Source organism: Myodes glareolus, chromosome 1 (assembly GCF_982192425.1).
Source record: "Myodes glareolus chromosome 1, mMyoGla1.1, whole genome shotgun sequence".
NCBI classification, from domain to species: domain Eukaryota; kingdom Metazoa; phylum Chordata; class Mammalia; order Rodentia; family Cricetidae; genus Myodes; species Myodes glareolus.
Genome location: NC_142026.1, coordinates 9,890,827 through 9,908,690, shown reverse-complemented (window position 1 = coordinate 9,908,690; position 17,864 = coordinate 9,890,827). Strand labels below are relative to the sequence as shown.

General features: G+C 38.3%; 1 protein-coding gene across 1 annotated transcript in view; it reads right to left on the bottom strand.

The window, feature by feature from the left end:
• Cps1 (carbamoyl-phosphate synthase 1) overlaps positions 1-17,864 on the bottom strand; it is a 107,750-nt gene that overhangs the window by 24,951 nt on the left and 64,935 nt on the right. The window contains exons 22-28 of the mRNA XM_048458818.3: positions 12,334-12,475; positions 11,047-11,112; positions 10,573-10,636; positions 9,169-9,350; positions 3,389-3,583; positions 2,893-2,960; positions 1,274-1,349 (exon numbers count right to left, since the gene is read on the bottom strand). Of these exons, the coding sequence (XP_048314775.1) occupies positions 1,274-1,349; positions 2,893-2,960; positions 3,389-3,583; positions 9,169-9,350; positions 10,573-10,636; positions 11,047-11,112; positions 12,334-12,475 (793 nt within the window). The remainder of the gene's footprint in view (positions 1-1,273; positions 1,350-2,892; positions 2,961-3,388; positions 3,584-9,168; positions 9,351-10,572; positions 10,637-11,046; positions 11,113-12,333; positions 12,476-17,864) is intronic.

Genomic DNA, 17,864 nt, shown 5'->3' with positions numbered 1-17,864 from the left:
TACCATGGGCTCTGTTGTAGCATGATGGCAAGCCTTGAACTACAAAATATTCCATAAGGACATCTCTATTACAAAGCTGTGACCCTGTGTAGGTTCATCTGACATGTTGACAGGAAAATAAAATTAATTCTTCTACTGAGTGGAAGTCCTTTGAGGCTAAAATGTTCCAGGCAGAGAAAACAAAAAAGAGAGAGAACCTTATTTCATTCCTCTATTGGATGCAGTTGCTGGCCTTTCTAAAAAGGCACACAGCATGATCTTGGGCAGAGATTGAAGTGTAAAAGTTAGTAACTGACCCATTACAGAGATGTCCTCCAGTAACCGAGTTCCATACCAATGTAAGTCCTAACCCCATTGATTTTCTCTCGTTAGACTGTACCTTTTCTCGCTCCTTATCTTTCTCCACATTCGCCAGGACCGAGCATCCCTGATGAACAGCTATCATCCGAGAAAGGGGTCCGGGTCCTTACGTTCAGAGCAATCTATGCTCTTTTCCCACTTTGAAACGCCTCTGACTTCCTTCTTCAGCTCCCTTCAAATTCCACTTGCCTAACATCAAACTCTCCTCTGAATTGTTCTTTTTTTTTAAACCCCAACTAGCCTTTGAAAGCTTTTTAAAGGAAAACATTACTTTCATCCTCCGCAGTGCGAGGTCTGCAAATCAATAACCCTGCTGGGTAAATCTTAAATGGAGCACACTCAGGTAACGCCAAAGGAGGAAGTAAAAGCTTGGGGCAGTTAAGAAAGGTGTCTAAGTCAGTACAAAATTATAAACATTTTTATTAACTCACAGATGCAGTGTGCTAGAATGGAAAAAGAAATCAATAGGTGAACAAGGGGACTGACTAATAAAGTTGCATGATTAAGACCAATCCCCAGGAGTGAGAATTAAAAGCCAAGAAAGCTTTCACCAAATAATGACAAACGTGTTCGGATAGTCCTGAGACAGGGAGTCCCTGGAATAGCCTGACCAGCATGGAAAGGCGAGAAGGATAAGATACTTATTAAGCATCCAGCATGGATACTCATCCATACACACCCCAGAATCTCCAGACAAATTAATCTGGGTGATCCAAGATCTATAAGTCTTCCATCTACTAATTCTAATCGATTATCAGCTAATGCCTTTTCTTCCTTTTTAGTTTTTCCCTCTCACCAGTACATGGATAGAAGGAGAATGGAAGGCGACCCTAGCAACTTTGTGTGCAAACAAAGTCTGCATAGAAAACTAGGTGCCAACTGGTGAGAGCCAGTGAGGGGGAAGGAACACTACCTGAGACACTCGGGTGGCCTCCTCAAGGAATTTTTTCATCTCGTCCTCAGAGAATACCACGTTCATGGCAGATCCACTGGGAAAGGTGAAGGGAAAAGCAAGTGAGTTTTCTTTACCGTTTCAGAAGTAAAGTACATTACATTTGATTGAACAATTCCAAGCAATGTCTTGTTCCAATACAGTAGAAGAAAAAAGACTATTTTTCTTCTAAACTGAGTTTTATTCCATATAATCACAAGGTCAACAAATCAAAGTAAAAAGTCCAAGAACTTAGGTGTGAGTCCCCCCAAAAGTCCAGCTACTCCCAGCAATTGCATAGCCTCAAAATTATACTGCTGGATTCACAGCTCAGTACTTTGCTGGTTCCAGGTAGATCTTAATGGTTAAGAGGATTCAGTCAACAACATAATTTTTCTCACCCTCTTACCTCAGTGTTTGTTATCAACAGCTAATCTTAGCATATTAGCACTCTGCAAGGCAGGTCATTTTTTAGTCTCTTTAACAATAGAGCCAATTCTTGAGTAACATTTACAAAAACGATATGCAATCTCTGACAGAAATGTATTCAACTGTGTCCTTCCTTCTAAATACCTGAGAAATAATGCTATCTTAAGTAGATTTATTCTATATTTTGACACATTCAAAATGAGATGAGAAAGTAGGAAAGAAGCATTAGAGTAAGGAAGAAAAATTACTTCCCCTTTTTTTTAAAGGTAATATTTTCTTTATCTTTTCTAATTTCTATAAAGCTCTGCATGAAGCAATTGCTTTATGGCTTGTGAGGGGGTGGCAAAAACAATGAAACTGTGGGCTTGGAGCACAGAAAAGTGGAAGACAGATATAACAGGCAATAGTCAAAGACTTGCTTTCAGCCCTCTTTAAACACATCCCTGTTGTTTAAATTGAATTACATTAATTCTTCAAAGTAGTATTATTAGGCTGGTTTACACAAAATGTCATTTCAATAAAAGGGCACGTTTCCTCTTCTTTTGAAATTTTTCATTATTTTAAAGGATCCCATCTCAAATCCCATTCACACTTCCAAATTGTGCACAGCAAACTGTGCTTCTCTTGTTCAGAGAAGAGATTCCTCACATGTGGTAACATCTGAAGAGACTACGTGATAATTCACAATGCCCCCTTTGATGATAGAACTTAGCTTCAGCATTTAATATGAAAGATCCTCACTGCCCATGTTCCTCGCCATGATAATTTAACTACTACAGAAATCTAAAATCAAAAACTCAAAAAATTCAAAAGAAAGACACTGTCCAAAGGAGCTGGTGATAGTCCAAAAGATGTTGTCATTTCTGACTACCAAAATATAGATGATGCTGAAAGATCCTTGTATGTGTTTTAATATTTTCTCCATAAAACCATCCCTCTAGTTTGTCAAGGAAATGCTGTTAGTTGTGTTGTTACTAGATGAGGATGGTAGTGTCTCCATTACCAGTCTCTGAAGAAAAGTTAAACTGCAAAACTGAACATTGATCCTAAAACTTCGTGTGCTGCTTTAGAAATTATGGCTGGATTAACCAAGCCTTAGTGTTCTTAGCATGCAGCATGGATTTCTGTAGCTCCCAGATGTTGAACCATTGTTCTGGAAAACAGTATATTACCTCAAAACATACGAAGGTCTCAGTAAGCAGGGATAGCCCACAGAGTTTGCAAATTCCAGTGCTTCGTTCTAATTCATAGGGGAAAAAAAACCAACACAAAGGGTATGAATAGTTTAAAATATGCAATAAAAATGCAGACTTGTATCATTAGATCAAGGGGTAACCTAACTCTTTTTATTCCTCCTCTCAAAAGACTCCATTAAAATGTAAATTGGACACTGAGATACATAAAATTCCTAGTTTCTCATTCTAAATATCAAATCTAGTTCAAAAATAGTTTGAACTTCTTTTCATTGTCTGAATCTTAATGAGAATGCTGCTGTCTATTTATAATCAGCATTTAAGTGCAATCATGGAAACACAGCTACTTTACAGTAAATTCACTAAGCACGGTGCACATTCCAGCTGCCCTCTAGTTAACTTTGCTTGTAGTTAACATTCAGGTTTGGACTCTTAAAAAGAGAACATTACAATGAGACTCTTGTTCCTCTCTTACCAATGTGTTAACAGCTTTCCAGGGAGCCTGGGCCACCTTTAGCTCATCCAAGACAGCTGAGAAGATGGAGCGGTCCTCAGCCCTATCGATCTGCAGAGGGCTGGTGCCCATGATCTTGACACCATTCTTGTATAAGGGGACTGCCAAGTTGTTTGGGATCTGGCCTCCGACTGATATAATGCAGCCATTACATGCCTGGAGGAGACAATTCACAGTATCAACCAGTGGAGTAACCTGAACAGGAATGGACGGCTGTGCTAATAATATCGACAGCATTTCCTCACTGCAATATTTATCACAATGCCAAGATTTTCATCCTGTTTACCAGGGCAGAAGAACATTAGATTTTAACACCACAGATAAGTGTAACTTCTTTTGACTTTGCAGATATTTGCAGCCTAAAATCCATGCAAAAGCTCCACAGAACTACATATGAATATCACTTGAGACATTTACATGGACATTTTTAATCAAATGAATGAATTGTATCATATACTAGTCACTATAATTCAGGGGAACTAATAATCTACAATAATCCATGATTCCTGGGCTACTCTTGTCTTTCCCTAAATGTCTGTTTTCCAAGTTGCTTTTTTACCCAGAGTTCTTTCAAAGTGCCCAAGAGAATAAAGTGCACACTCCTACCAACTAATACTTCCCAATCTTATTCATCATTGGTCCTCTCAACACAGTAAGAATACTTTATTCATTATCTACAACTATGGATGCTCCCATTAACAAATTCTTCACACCATCAAAACCTCTCAGGTCATTGTTCTTATCCTTTTATTCCCTCAGTTATCGAGCCTCTAACCAACTCTATGTTTACGTCCATCTACTTCTCACATCCACTCTGACATCCTAAATACCATCTCTTTCCTTTGGCTGATACCTTGGCACCTCTTCCCTGTACTCAACAAAGCAATTTATATAGATATGGACATAGATGGAAAGAGAGAGAGACTTGGTCCTCAGTGAGCCTCAGTTTCTTTAACTACACAATAGTGTTGGGAGCAATAATCCCATGAGGATACTGTAAAGATCAAATAGACATTTCAGAATACACGGTTAAGGGCTAAATAAAGAATAGTAGCTTCTATCTTATTCTTTCTTTGAAAGTTGTTAATTTCTTGGAAAAAGTGAAAAGAATTTAATAAAAAATTCAAATATTGATAAATGTACTCAAACTATTTTGCTCAACTCTAAATATACTTTAGTCAAAATGGGTCCCATTTTTAATTTCTTTGAAGTCCTTCACATGTGAGAGCATGTTGGTTGAGCAAAGCTAACTTAGAACCACTTCACAGACGACGTCAGCCTTCTCAACCTGTGAGTCACAACCTCTTTGGGAGTTGAATATCCCTTTCATAGGTGGTACATATCAGATACCCTGCAAATTAGATATTTGCATAACAATACACAACAATAGCAAAATTAAAATTCTGAAGTAGCAACAAAATAATTGCATGATTGTGACTTTGTAACATGAGAAAAGGTATTAAAAAGTCACAGCATTTGGAAAGTTGACACCCAGAGTCTTAAGTTGTTCCTGACGCTAAGTAGAGGAGCTGTAGATATATACGTAGAAACAGAATCCTGGCATTCCTCACAGGTTAGCCATTCTCATTTTCATGGTCACTTACATCTAGATACCCACAAGTAATATCCTGGAAAATAATACTCTAAAGTTAAGATTGTACCTCACATATTTATACATTATTTAGTGCAGAAGAAACCCAATGGGCTCTCTAAGTCCACTGCACTGAAGATTGAACCAAGACCATGAAGCATGTGAGACAAACACATTACACTTAGCTACCTCTCTAGCCCCTCAACTTTAGTTTCAGCTTCATTTCCTACATCAAAACCTAATTTCCCTAAGTTTAGGTAACATAAGGACATTTCTAAACATTATCAAAGCTACAATCACACCAGAAATTTATTTTAAACCCCTAATAAATTAAAAGAAAATACTTCAAATTTATTTGAGAACATTTTAATTTCTTCTAACCATTAATCATCTTGGTCAGTACTGATTAAATGCTGTAATTCAGGCACAATACAAGATGAGAAAATGTAACTTATTAACAGAAATAATTTTTGCTTAATTAAAAATGGTCTTGATTCCAATAATTTCATGAGTTATCTCCAATTTACAAAATTGTACTGTGTATACCAATGAGAAATATGATGCCTTATATTTTGATACTTTTCATTTTAGATAATATATTACACTTAAGGCAAAACATTGCCATCATATTTAACTACAATTAAACCAAATTCTAAAAATGAATTTTGTTTAAAGTCTTTCTTATTCTACTGTGCATTGTTCATTACTAATTAATGTTTGTAAGTCATTCATTTAACTTTTCAAATTACAGAAGTACCATTGTCTAACTAGACCTATAATCCTAAAACTAATACAATTCAACCCTTGGAGAGAGACATGTTTACAAAGTACAGTCCAGCAAAGTATACATTGTGGAAGTGGGGGAAACTATCCGAGGAAGACTCAAACTATTAGTGGCATAAAAGGTATTGTCTTGTACTTTCAGATGAAATCTGGAGTGCATGCAAGTTCGAGTATATGTGTGTGTGCACAAGCATGTTCATGTGTGTGTCTGTGTGCTTGTGTGTTGATATTGAGTGTTTATATGTTGCACAGGGTGGTCTTCACTTCATGGACTCAAATTATCTTTTCTACTTCATCTCTCTAAGTATCTGAGAGCACAGGTGCATACTAACATGCCCACTACACACACACACACACACACACACACACACACACACACACACACACACAGATGTTATTAACTGAATAAATATAAAAAGAATTGAAGAAAAATCTTAAATGAGGTTAAGATATAACTAAAAGTCGTGCTTTCATTTATATTTTTCAAATAGAAATCTAGTGCAAAATAAAGAGATGTATGAACTTAAGCCCAGATCTCTATGACTCCTGTTCATTGTGAGGATTTCAAATAATAATCTGTTCCATGAAAATAGATCTAGTAATGAGAAGCATGACGTGTATTATGGTCTCTAGCAATGTAACAATATCAAGTCATTACTTCAAAATACTTTAAGGACAACTTTCCCCTTATGGGAAAAAGTTTGGTCTAAGCAAAGCTGTACACTAAGAAAGATGTCATCTAGCCAAGCTGTGTCAATGGTGGGCCCTGGCATCTTTTTTCCTTGACCTTGACACTCACACTGTTGGTAGCAAGCAAACACATATACTATCAAAACTCAGATCTCTCCTCCAGCAGAACCTTGACACACAATCAGATGAATAAATGACTGATTCTCTTGGTCACCCTGTGTAACATATATTCCTTTCCAAAAAAAAATGGGTGCTATACACATATGTGATGTCCACAGGTAAAGGACTCTACTAGGAGAAAAGTGTCTAAGGAAAAAAGTATTGAAGACTAGTGGGTTTGAGAACTTCCCTCAAACCCTGTGGCAAAAACCTCCTCAGTGACACCTGCTTTAGTCACTAGGCCGGTCACTTAGTATTTGATTTTAGAAGGTCAGTCATGGTCCAAAACCAGACAAAGAGACCCACCATATTTGCTATTACCCCCAAGTAACTAAACCTTCCTGAGAGAGTCATTTCCTTTAGAAATGACTTAACTGTTATGTTTCTGAAAATTGTTAGACATTTTCAACTTTCTTAAAAATATGCTGTGGACCAGGCTTCAGCATTCAGCATCTCAAGGTAAGAACAGGGCAGTCTGCAGTGGAGGTATACCCTTTGTCAGATGTGATAAAGCAACATTGAGGAGCCTGTAGTTGGGGCAACATTATCATGAAAAGAAACACACATATATACATCTTTGTATATGTTTCATAACATGCTCTATAGGATAACCTAAAGACATATCAGTATAATGCTGATAATCTGTTGTCCAACATGATATTATAGTCTTAAATGGTGATATTTATTTTAGATGCCAATTTTAGATGAAGAGTCAATCTATTTATTTCTAAAATTCTTCAGATACATTCAGAGTTTCATTAAAAGTCATGTATAACTACATTTAAAAGTGGTATAGAAGTTTCTAATTATTCCTTAAATTGTTGCACAAGAAAATAGTTTAGAATTTACATAATGCTGTTGCCTATGACGTTTTTAAATATTTTTAAGAAAGTATTTGATTTTTCAAGATAGATCATGGATCCAAGCTTTATTATTATTAATGCCTTGAAGATAGAATGTCTGAGCTGGCGAGTTTTTATATCAATTTGACACAAGCTAGAGTCATTTCCAACAAGGAAACCTCAATTGAGAAAATTCCCCCAGCAGACTGGCCCACAGGCAAACTTGTGACGTATTTTCTTGATTGATGATGGATGTGGTGGGCCCACCCCATGGTGGTGCCACCCATGGTCCTGAGTAGTGTAAGGAAACAAACTGAACAAGTCATGAAGACCAAGCCAGTAAGTAGCACTCTTCCAAGGCCTCTGCATCAGTTCCTCAGCCCAGGTTCCTGCCTTGGGTTTCTGTTTTGACTTCCCTCAGTGATAATTGTTACCTGGAAAAATAAGGAGGAATATACGCTCCACTTGCCACCAGCGTGTTGTCTTCTGTTAGGATGTTTTATCCCAGCAATATAACTGTAACTAAGACATATCTTTCCTGCTAAACCTAGCATTGATGAAGTGCTGAAGAAACATTTACATAATGTATTTCTTTTGATGATTACCTATCTATCTGAGAATATAAAGGAGTCATATCAGTGAGAGAACTAAAACATCTTCTCCATCATAGATGTTAAGATGAGTAGGTCAGACCTAAGCAGACACCTATGCCTATACATAGGTAGGTCCTAAATATCTATTGTTCTTTATAAACAGAAAGTTAATACACATTACACTGCCATATTACCCATAATTCCACTTCACCTTTACAGTTCCCGTGTATGCTGTACCTTCATCCTTGTATTATTCCTTAATTAAAAGATGATTTACGCAATTTTTAAGAACCTCACACAAGACAGATTTTTCACAGTCAAAACTAGAATTCAACACTGTGGCTCTGATTCAGTGTGTTTTTTCCCACTTATAGGACTGTTCCTTTGTGGAGAGGAATTAACTAGAATGGTATCAAAGGCCCAACTCACTATGGAATTTTCCAAAAGCTATTTATATAATTATAATATAACCTGCTCTACAAACTTAACAATAACCTTAAATCACTAGTCCATGGAGAATAACAGTCAATAATATTGGCAAGACAATAGGTCAATGACTGCAAGAGAAAGTCTTACAGGAACCAGAATCGTTTGGAATAGACTCCCTGATCTCAAAACCGAAGGGTAGTAACAATTTCATCTGACTGGGTAAGGAACGAACTGGTTACTGGCAAACTGTTGGTCTGTCTCCTCTGAAAACTGTACATCATTAAACCACATAATTTACTGTATGTAGAGATGACCTCTGAAATCACTTCTAAAAATATTTACGGAGACCCCTTTTTGCTAGTTAATGTGTTACTGGCATGTGTGACCAAGTGAAGTTTTCACTACAGTTGGAATGCATACACACTAAATGGGGAATGTTCCCTAAAAATAATCATTCTGTGCCAAGACCTCAGAAATAAAAAGTCATGGCAATTGTTTTCCTCAGAGTCTCACTACAAAGTTAGGCTACGGAAGAAATCGGTGATATTTCCTGAGAAAAGTTACAATATAAATATACACACATGAATATAATTATGTATAAGGTATGCACTGAATCTCTGTCTCGCTCTTGTGTTTCTTTTCTCCCTTTGTTACCTCCTGGTGGTAGATGTCTAAGATTCTCTCCAGGGACAGCTCTTCGAAGTACAGCTTGTCACACTCGTCGAAGTCAGTGCTCACGGTCTCCGGGTTGCAATTCACCACCACCGTCTTCTTGCCAAGCTGGCGCAGCGTGCGGATGCTGGAGACAGCACACCAATCAAATTCCACACTGCTGCCTGCAGAGACAAGGATATGGGGAAAGGAAGGAGAGGAAAGGAAATATGTCTCCAGCCAGTCCAGGCTAAGGAAGAGAATGCCTTTCAATTAAAATTTAAAATAAAACTTTTAGACCTGTTTTCCAGCTCTGATAATAATAAGAAAAGTGGGGACTGATTAAACAATAATGAAACATTGGCTTGATTTGTCCTTAAGCTTAGTAATAGGTATCTTCATGTTTGAAGAAATCAGGGTCTCGAGGTCAATGGGAAACATTTTTAATTACAAAAATTAACCTTCATTTACTGAAAGAAATTCAGAGTGGAAACACTGGCCTCAGTGTGCTGAACAGCTAAGGTAGTAATCAGAACACCTGAGGTCTTGCATTAGCCCCTCCACTTAGTGACTCTAAGAGGCTCACCCAGCAGTCTAAGGTGACCTGCCTCTTTGACATATCGTCATTGATTGAAGAGCCCTGTCCTTCCTAAGAATGAGTGACCTTCTATGAACTAATCTGAGGCATAATAAAAGCCTAAATGACTCAAAATATCACTCTGCTGGGATGTCATCGGAGCCAAAATACATGTACTGACTCTTTGCATTAGGACATTATCTTCTAAAAAGTCGAATCAAAATATACTGCTTACCCACAGGTAGCAGCTTGCTCCTCTATGTTAAGTATACACTTGCTCATCAGCTTGGCTTTTCTTCTCTGAACCACTGGGTAAAGTGATGGCAGTATACGAGTCACATAAAATGCAAAGGTTGAAAAGTTCCAAAGAGAAGAGCTTGGGTGGCCATGAAAGTCTTTAAGTTGTACAGCCATCAGCCAAGTATTGTGTACAAACAGTGATGTTTACATAGATGTGTTGGAAACAAGATCCCCAACACAACAATGTTTGGAGGTGGCACCGTCACAGATAGATTAATGCTTTAGGATCAGTCTTGGTAGGGAATTTGATTTCTTTATGCCCTTCTTTCTTAAGACAGAAAATTATGATGTATTATAATGATACAAAAGGAGACAGAGTTTATAGCTGAGACCTGTGCTTGAATACCACTTTTCTGTCCCTAAATTACTTCCTAAGTTTGAATGTTATTTCTCTGGATCTCAGTTTCCTAAGTTGTAAAACATTTTTTATGATAACATTTGTTTGGTAAACTCTAAGAGCAATCGAATCAGTATTTCTAAAGGCCAGTAGAAAAACTGCACAGCTCGATGTAAGCATGTTGTCACATTACCAATGTGGTATGGACCACAGCCCAGCACCATCATTCCGTGGTCGTCAAACTTGATGTCATGCTCCTGAGAGGAAAATAGAAAATAGTGACATTATATTGTTATTATTGCAGCTAATTAAACACGGGCCCTATCTCTAAGTGTGTCTTTCTCCCATGCACCTCTAGTAGCCCCAGAAAATCCCTAAGTATAACACGGGACAAAATCTCACGAAAGCTCTACTTATTCTGAAGTTGATCTGCTCAATATCTACAACTTAGCCATGAGAATGCAGCATGGTCATATCTCTTGCTTGCTCAATTTCACTGTTAAGGCAATTCCAAACAGAATGGGCACAGTAGCTCCTTATGGCAGCTGTCCCTCATGGTACTTCTTTACCAAGGTCAGCAGATAATCAGAGGTGAAAATATACATCCCCTAATGTGGCTACCCCTAAGCCCAGAGCTTTCTACATGTGGCGTTTGTGTAGTTCCTACCTGGCCATTGTAGGTAATGTACAGGTAGTTTGTAACCGATGGATATTCTGCGGCCAATGTATCAATCTGCAAGAGAAAATTCTTTACTTGGCAAGGATTTTACTCTTCCCATCACAAATTTTAAAGACTCATATTTTTTGCTCCTTTCATATTTCTATAATGTCTACTAAGCTATGTATAATCAAATCGCTTACTGATTCTGCAAACAAAAGTGACAAAAGAAATAACAATATAATCTAATGCTCACTTGAGCAGTATGTAACTGGACATCTCAGTGCATCCTGGATCTCTGCAGTACTACCTCCCACAGAAAATGTTCATAAGTCACCAAAACTGCTTCCCACTCAACTCACCTTACCAAGTAGTTCTGTATTGAAATCTAAGTCAGACCAAAATAATCTGTATGGGAAGATGTCTTTAGTGTGCAAATCAGTGTATAGGATTTAAGTTAGTAACAGCACTGACGGGAGACACAAATACCATAAAACCCAAACAGGCAATGGGGAATCTCGATCTCATTGGACATAATTGGAAAAAGTAAAATCAATTCTACTCTCAGAGGCCACTAGCTCAGCTTAGTGAGCAAGAATTTGGGGCTGACAGGGCAAGCTGGCAGAGCCAGTGAGGAAGAAGAAAGGTAATATTCGCTGAGCAGAAAGTATTTAGACTCCAGCTTGTGACCTAAGGGTTTATGTGTGCGCCTTAAGCCCACAGAAAAGTCAATGATTCTAAAGGACAAAAAGCAGCTGGTGGTACTTTAAGCCAAGACACTCCTTCCATTAAAAGAAGGGGAAAAAAGCCAACCAAATGGCATACCTATGAACGTTCATGTGTGATTGTCATGAATATTAGATTAGATCATTATGTCTAGCCTCATCACGATGAATACAGAATGAACCACAATGATGGGGCACTTAAAATAAAGTATTGCCCTTTAAAAAGTAAGTGCCCAAAAGGAAAATGATTTTTTTTCCAGAGGCTCGGCCTCAGTGCTGATCCATATATTGTTACACCAAGAATTTCTGTCACTACCTATATGTTTGGACATGGGGCAAAAGCAGAAATAATTTTGGTCATTTTTTTAAAGCATAGAAGTCCTATTCCCTTTACATCTCGCTGCCTCGTCATCCTTTCCACTTCATACATGATTCAGCCCTGTGCTGAGCAACCTAACAATGTCATGGGCATCAAATAATTGGAGTCATTTTCTAAGCACTTGTTGTTAAGATTTTGAAGTGATACCTACATTTCAAAACAAAAATCCTTGATAGAGAAATAGTACATTACCTGTTTAACCCAAGGGTGGATGTTTTTCTTTAGTCTCAGCTCCCTTGTCTGGGCTTCTGTCAGTCCCAAACATTTGGCGATCTGTTTGTCTGAGAACCCAATCTCCTTGGCCTTTCTCAAGGTTTCTTCTGTAACAGACTCACTGGAATTTAACGGGAAAGATTCAAGATTAGACCAAACACACAAGCACATAAGCACAATAAGAACCAGTGAGCTGTTTCATTTCAAACACACTAGAAATTCTCTTGTAATTCCTCTCCAAGCACATTCATGTCTCTTTATCTTTCAAAACTATATAAATACATAATCCTTAATTCTTCTAGCCCTTGTGAGGCCTCAGACATTTAGCAATGCTGACATCCCCGGCTTTCACAACCCTCAACCCTCCTGATCTCTTTAAAATCTTATATTTACCATTCTAATTTTTTTACTCAGTAATAATTAGGTATCTCCTATTATAAAATCAGAAGTGCTTTCCCTGTGACCCACTTCATGACTTCAGCCTTGTGACACAGTGAGACAGAGTTTGCCTTCTACTGAGTAGCATCTCACCGTGGTTTGTTTTGTTTCATTTTGTGTAACATGCTCTGCGTACACACCTGTAGGCCAGAAGAGGGCATCAGATCCTATCACTGGTGGTTGTGAGCACCATGTGCTTGCTGGGAATTGAAATCAAGACCTCTGGAAGAGCAGCCAGTGCTCTTACCCCCTGAGCCCTCTCTCCAGCCCCCTCACCCTGTTTTTTTTATCCACTGTAACTGATGTAGCCTTTTGTGATGGCTCTGTCCTCTGACACCTGCTCCAGGCACACCAGTTCTCTCACTCTGAACATTTTGTCTGGGCATCCATTAGCCCAGCTGCATGATTCCTACATCTGTAGCTTCTTTTCCAAAATCTGACTTTTACTCTTCACACTTTTACATGTGTGTGAAACGGGAATCTACTTGACCTGGGTGTCCAACATTACACAAGACAGCACATTCTCCCCATAAACATTTCATTCATCAGATTGTTCCCAAAACCTACCACAACATCTGGCCCACAGTTAGTACTTAACAAATGTTTATCAAACAAATTAAGTTATTAGTGTAATTTTCTGTGTAACAGAGAAGAGACAAGAGTGATTGAAGCCAGCTTTTAACTAAATTTCAAAACCAATAGAAAAATAATTGGTAAAGAGCTAAGGTACAAAAAAAATGAAAATGCTACTGGAAATCATCTATTGCCCAATACCTGAGGGCTGCTTCCAGCAATATCTGATACAATCAAATCAAATTACAACTGTTTGCCAGTCAATGCAATGAGACTGAAACATGCAGCTGTGATCACAGACGCTCTAACTCATGCTAAATAAAGCATCATTGCCAAACTCTAACAGCATATAACTGAGGTGGAGGACAACCATCTTCTTCAGTAGCATAGCCTCTGGTAAATTTCCCAGGTTTCAGTAAACGGCCCAGCTCAAATTCATGGAAGCAACCCTAACTAAATAACAAAAACCCACTAAGAAAAAAAAAGTATCTAGAGAGGTGGCTCAGAAGCTAATAGTGAGACCACTTGTGAAACATTCATGGGGCTTACAATTGTATATAACTCCAGGCACAGGGGATCCGATGCCGTCTTCTCACCTCCGCAGGCACACACAGGAGGTAAATATATACATTCAGGCAAAACACACACACACACATAGAATCAAAGTAAGTAATTTTTAAATAGACAATGAGACGTTATCAAAGAATAACAATTTAACATACTTTTATAAAGCAAATAATTTTAAGTAGCAAGAGAGTAACAGAAGCACAAATTTTAAATACATCATTTAAAACCTTGTTCAATGTAAAAATGTTATTGGCAGACAATTGTAATACATGCCACAAATGCAGTATGTAAAAATAGGGACACGGAACATTGAAACTAGTTTGTGTATGTCCTGTCTGCACCCTGCATTTTAAGAGGAAACATATTCTCTATGTCCCCAGGACACATGTGAGCTGCTGAGGCTATTACCCATACCTCCTGTCTGTGTACTGTCCTCAGGGCTCAGACAGTGATCCACTGAAAGTAGGTATTGGTCAGTATATATTTCACCCTCTCCCACAGGGAAGTGGGTTAAGCCTAGATACTTTGTATTATGTAACTTTACTTCCTTAGGTCTTGCAGACCACACTCTAAACTGACTACAGAATATCCACAATCAGAAATCAGCTATAACTGTAGTAGAAGTCAAATTATTTCCTTTCAAATAAAGAATATAGCTTAATTAAATCATTTGCATTTCACCTGCCCTGTTTTAATCTTAAAACTTTTTCAATTAATTTATCATTTAAGTTTAAAAAGAGAGAGCCAAGTTTGTGTGTGTGTGTGTGTGTGTGTGTGAGAGAGAGAGAGAGAGAGAGAGAGAGATGCATACACACACACACACACACACACACACACACGCAAACTATTTCCTTGGGTTTTATTGTCAGTTTTTGTACAGGTTGTTTTGGCTTCCATTTTCCCAAGTCAATTTGCTTTCCTGTTGAATCTAAAGCCTTTCTGTCTCTAAACAGTGTGTTCTTGCCAGTGCCTTGAATTTGTTGTTAAATTGTTATTTGGACTTTTAACATACACAAGTTTTAATGTGTATTTTGTCAGAGCAATGTATTTTCTGAGAAAATTATTGAACTACTGATATTTCTATTATTACAAACTGAAGAAAGTCAGGCCCTTTACTATGTGCTCAGGAACTGGGCTGTACAAGATGCAAGCACTATCCAACTTTTTATTTGAATATAAAGCCTTTTATGTAAACTTAAAATTTACATCTCTAGTCAATCTAGCCACGTTTAATAGCTGCACAAAACTGTTAGCCACTCTGTCAGGTAATTCAATATACCAAATATTCTTCCTAGAAATTTCTGCTGGAGAGTGATGTCCGAAGATAGACAAAAGAATATTTGAAGCAAAGGAATGATGGAGATTCAGAATAACTCATTGAGGGATAAGCATCTGGTACAAGGTGAGAGCAAAGAAAAGGGACAACGTGCCGGTGGTTGCACTGAGAAGAACTGTAGCAGCCGACGGTTGAGAAAATAACTAGAAAGAAAGTTCAGCTCTATATAGGTGAGGGCAGTGTATATAAAATACCCTAGAGCAGCCATATTTACGCCAGATATGGAAATACTGAGGACCTTAGCTGCCTAGGAACCTAACGAGACTGGCAAAGCAAGTCCATTGTTGTTCTGCCATCGGTGCTTTTGTGTTCAGGGAGTCTCTGCAGGTTTCAGGAATGAAGGACCAGTGATAAAATGCAAACTGTTTACATTCAAAGAGGTGTGTTAGAAATGGACATCCAGCCACCGGCGTACCTGTCCTGTACAGGAGCTATTCTGAATGGCACCCCCTCAAATCACATCGTGTGAGAACTTTTAAACAAATGCTTCAAACTAGAACCACACACTGCATGTTTTACACTCACAAGCTGATTGTCAGAATCATTTCATAGTAAGAAAATGAGATATTTTAGCATTCGGTAATTTATTCGGTAATCAATAGCAGCCTTGATGTTTTGGTATATCTTGAAAATTGGAATTCATTGAGACAGACTGACATATTACTGCATCTGTGTTCACACTTTAAATGGATGCAAATTCTGAGTAAGTGTGTTCGTGTGATATCCAAGAAGGATTTTTATAGGATTCACTCACGGCCTCACAGGTATTAATTTCTGCTTTTAGACATGAAACATCACACAGCAATTCTCAGTCCCCTTCAAGGAGAAGTAGATGCTAATTCTGTCACGATAGTAATTACAGTGGCAGACAAGTTAGGTCTGATCCTTTCCCAAGTTAGAAGCTGCCTGTTTGCAAATAGCCCAACCCCCAAGAAAGAGAGCAGGATAGCCCTGTCTCCCAAGGCCCTCTCTTCTGTGCAAAACAAAGCTGCTGGCATGTCCTTGCACTCAGGAGGAAACCAACTATTCCCAACCTCTTCTGATATAAAATTTTATTCGTTTATTTTAATGGGTAAAACCCCAATTCAATAAAGAAAGGGGACAGCTTAAAGTCACAATTGCTGGCTTAGGGCCAGCAAATCAGATAAGGTTAAACTTCTTCAGTATCAAATTTAGGACGAATAAATAACCCTAAATCAGTATCTCTCAACCTGTGGGTTGCAATCCCTTTAGGGGTCAAATGACTATTTCACAGGGGTCGCCTAAGACCATTGGAAAACACTGATGTTTGTATTACATTTCATACCAGCAGCAAAATTACAGTTATGAAGTAGCAATGAAAATAATTTTATGGTTGGTGGTCACCACAGCATGAGGAACATTGTGAGGCAAAGAACCACTTTCTCAAGGGGACACAGGCCTAGTGAAACAGCCTCAGACACATTGCCCTGCCTCCTTTTCTGCCCATACCTACATTCTGTCTGCTAACAGAACTTCCATCACCATCGCAAGAAGTTGGTTTTTTATTTTGCTTTTGTTTTTGTTTTTTCAAACTAGTTAGAATTGTATTGTAGGGCAAGATTCTTTTTCCAAAGGAGAATGAAAATCTTCACTTGGAACACATAAAAAGCACAATTATTGCTAAAAGAAATACAAATGCTGAATTGGTATCCAATACTGTGTTTTGAAACCTTGGTGGAAAATGCTCCTTTTATGTTATATGATAAATCAAGGGAGCATCATACCAAGTAGGAGAGTGATCAGCTGAAGGGAACTCACTGCACTGAAGCACAGGGTTTTAAAACGTGTGCAGTAAACGATCCTACTGTTACTCGATATGTGTGCTGGTATCTGGTTTATTTTCACTCCTTTAAACATACATTCATTAAACCTATATTACAGGGCCATATCTCCTAAAAATGCAATAGATACAATTTTGATTTGCCCAATCAGCTTTTCTTTTCAGATTTCAAGGGTAATTCTTCAAAGGTTGGACTTACATCATCTCATAGTACAATCTACAGAATAAATCAAAGACAAACCTAGAGGCAGGGACACGGCCTCCTCACTCTACCTCCTCTCTACTCAAATGCACAGAGCGAAAGAGGAGAATTTTAGAAGGAGCGAAGACAATGGGAGTTTTACACACTCTGCTATAATCTTTCTCTGGTTAGACAGCATGGCTCAGCTTCTCCCGCAGGGAGCCTCTTGTGTGCTCTGGGTTATAAACAATACAAGTTTTCCTCTCTCTCTCTCTCTCTCTCTCTCTCTCTCTCTCTCTCTCTCTCTCTCTCTCTCTCTCTCTCTGATTCCCAGTGTGGATTTTGTTGTTGTTTAAAATTCTACCCTGTCATCTCAGAAACTTCCTCCACTCACACTTGGTCTTCAATAATAAATGATGAAAGGAAATGGAATAATTTCTCCTTAACAAGGAAATTTTCACCTGGCGCAGCGGAACTGGGGAAATCTATTAACAGACTGGAGGAGGGCCTACAGCATTGCAATTACCAGGGGAGCTGTGCACTTGCGGGGTCCTCTCTGCCACTTGACTGCTTTTATCCGATCCACCAAATCACAAGTCATACTAAACAATCTT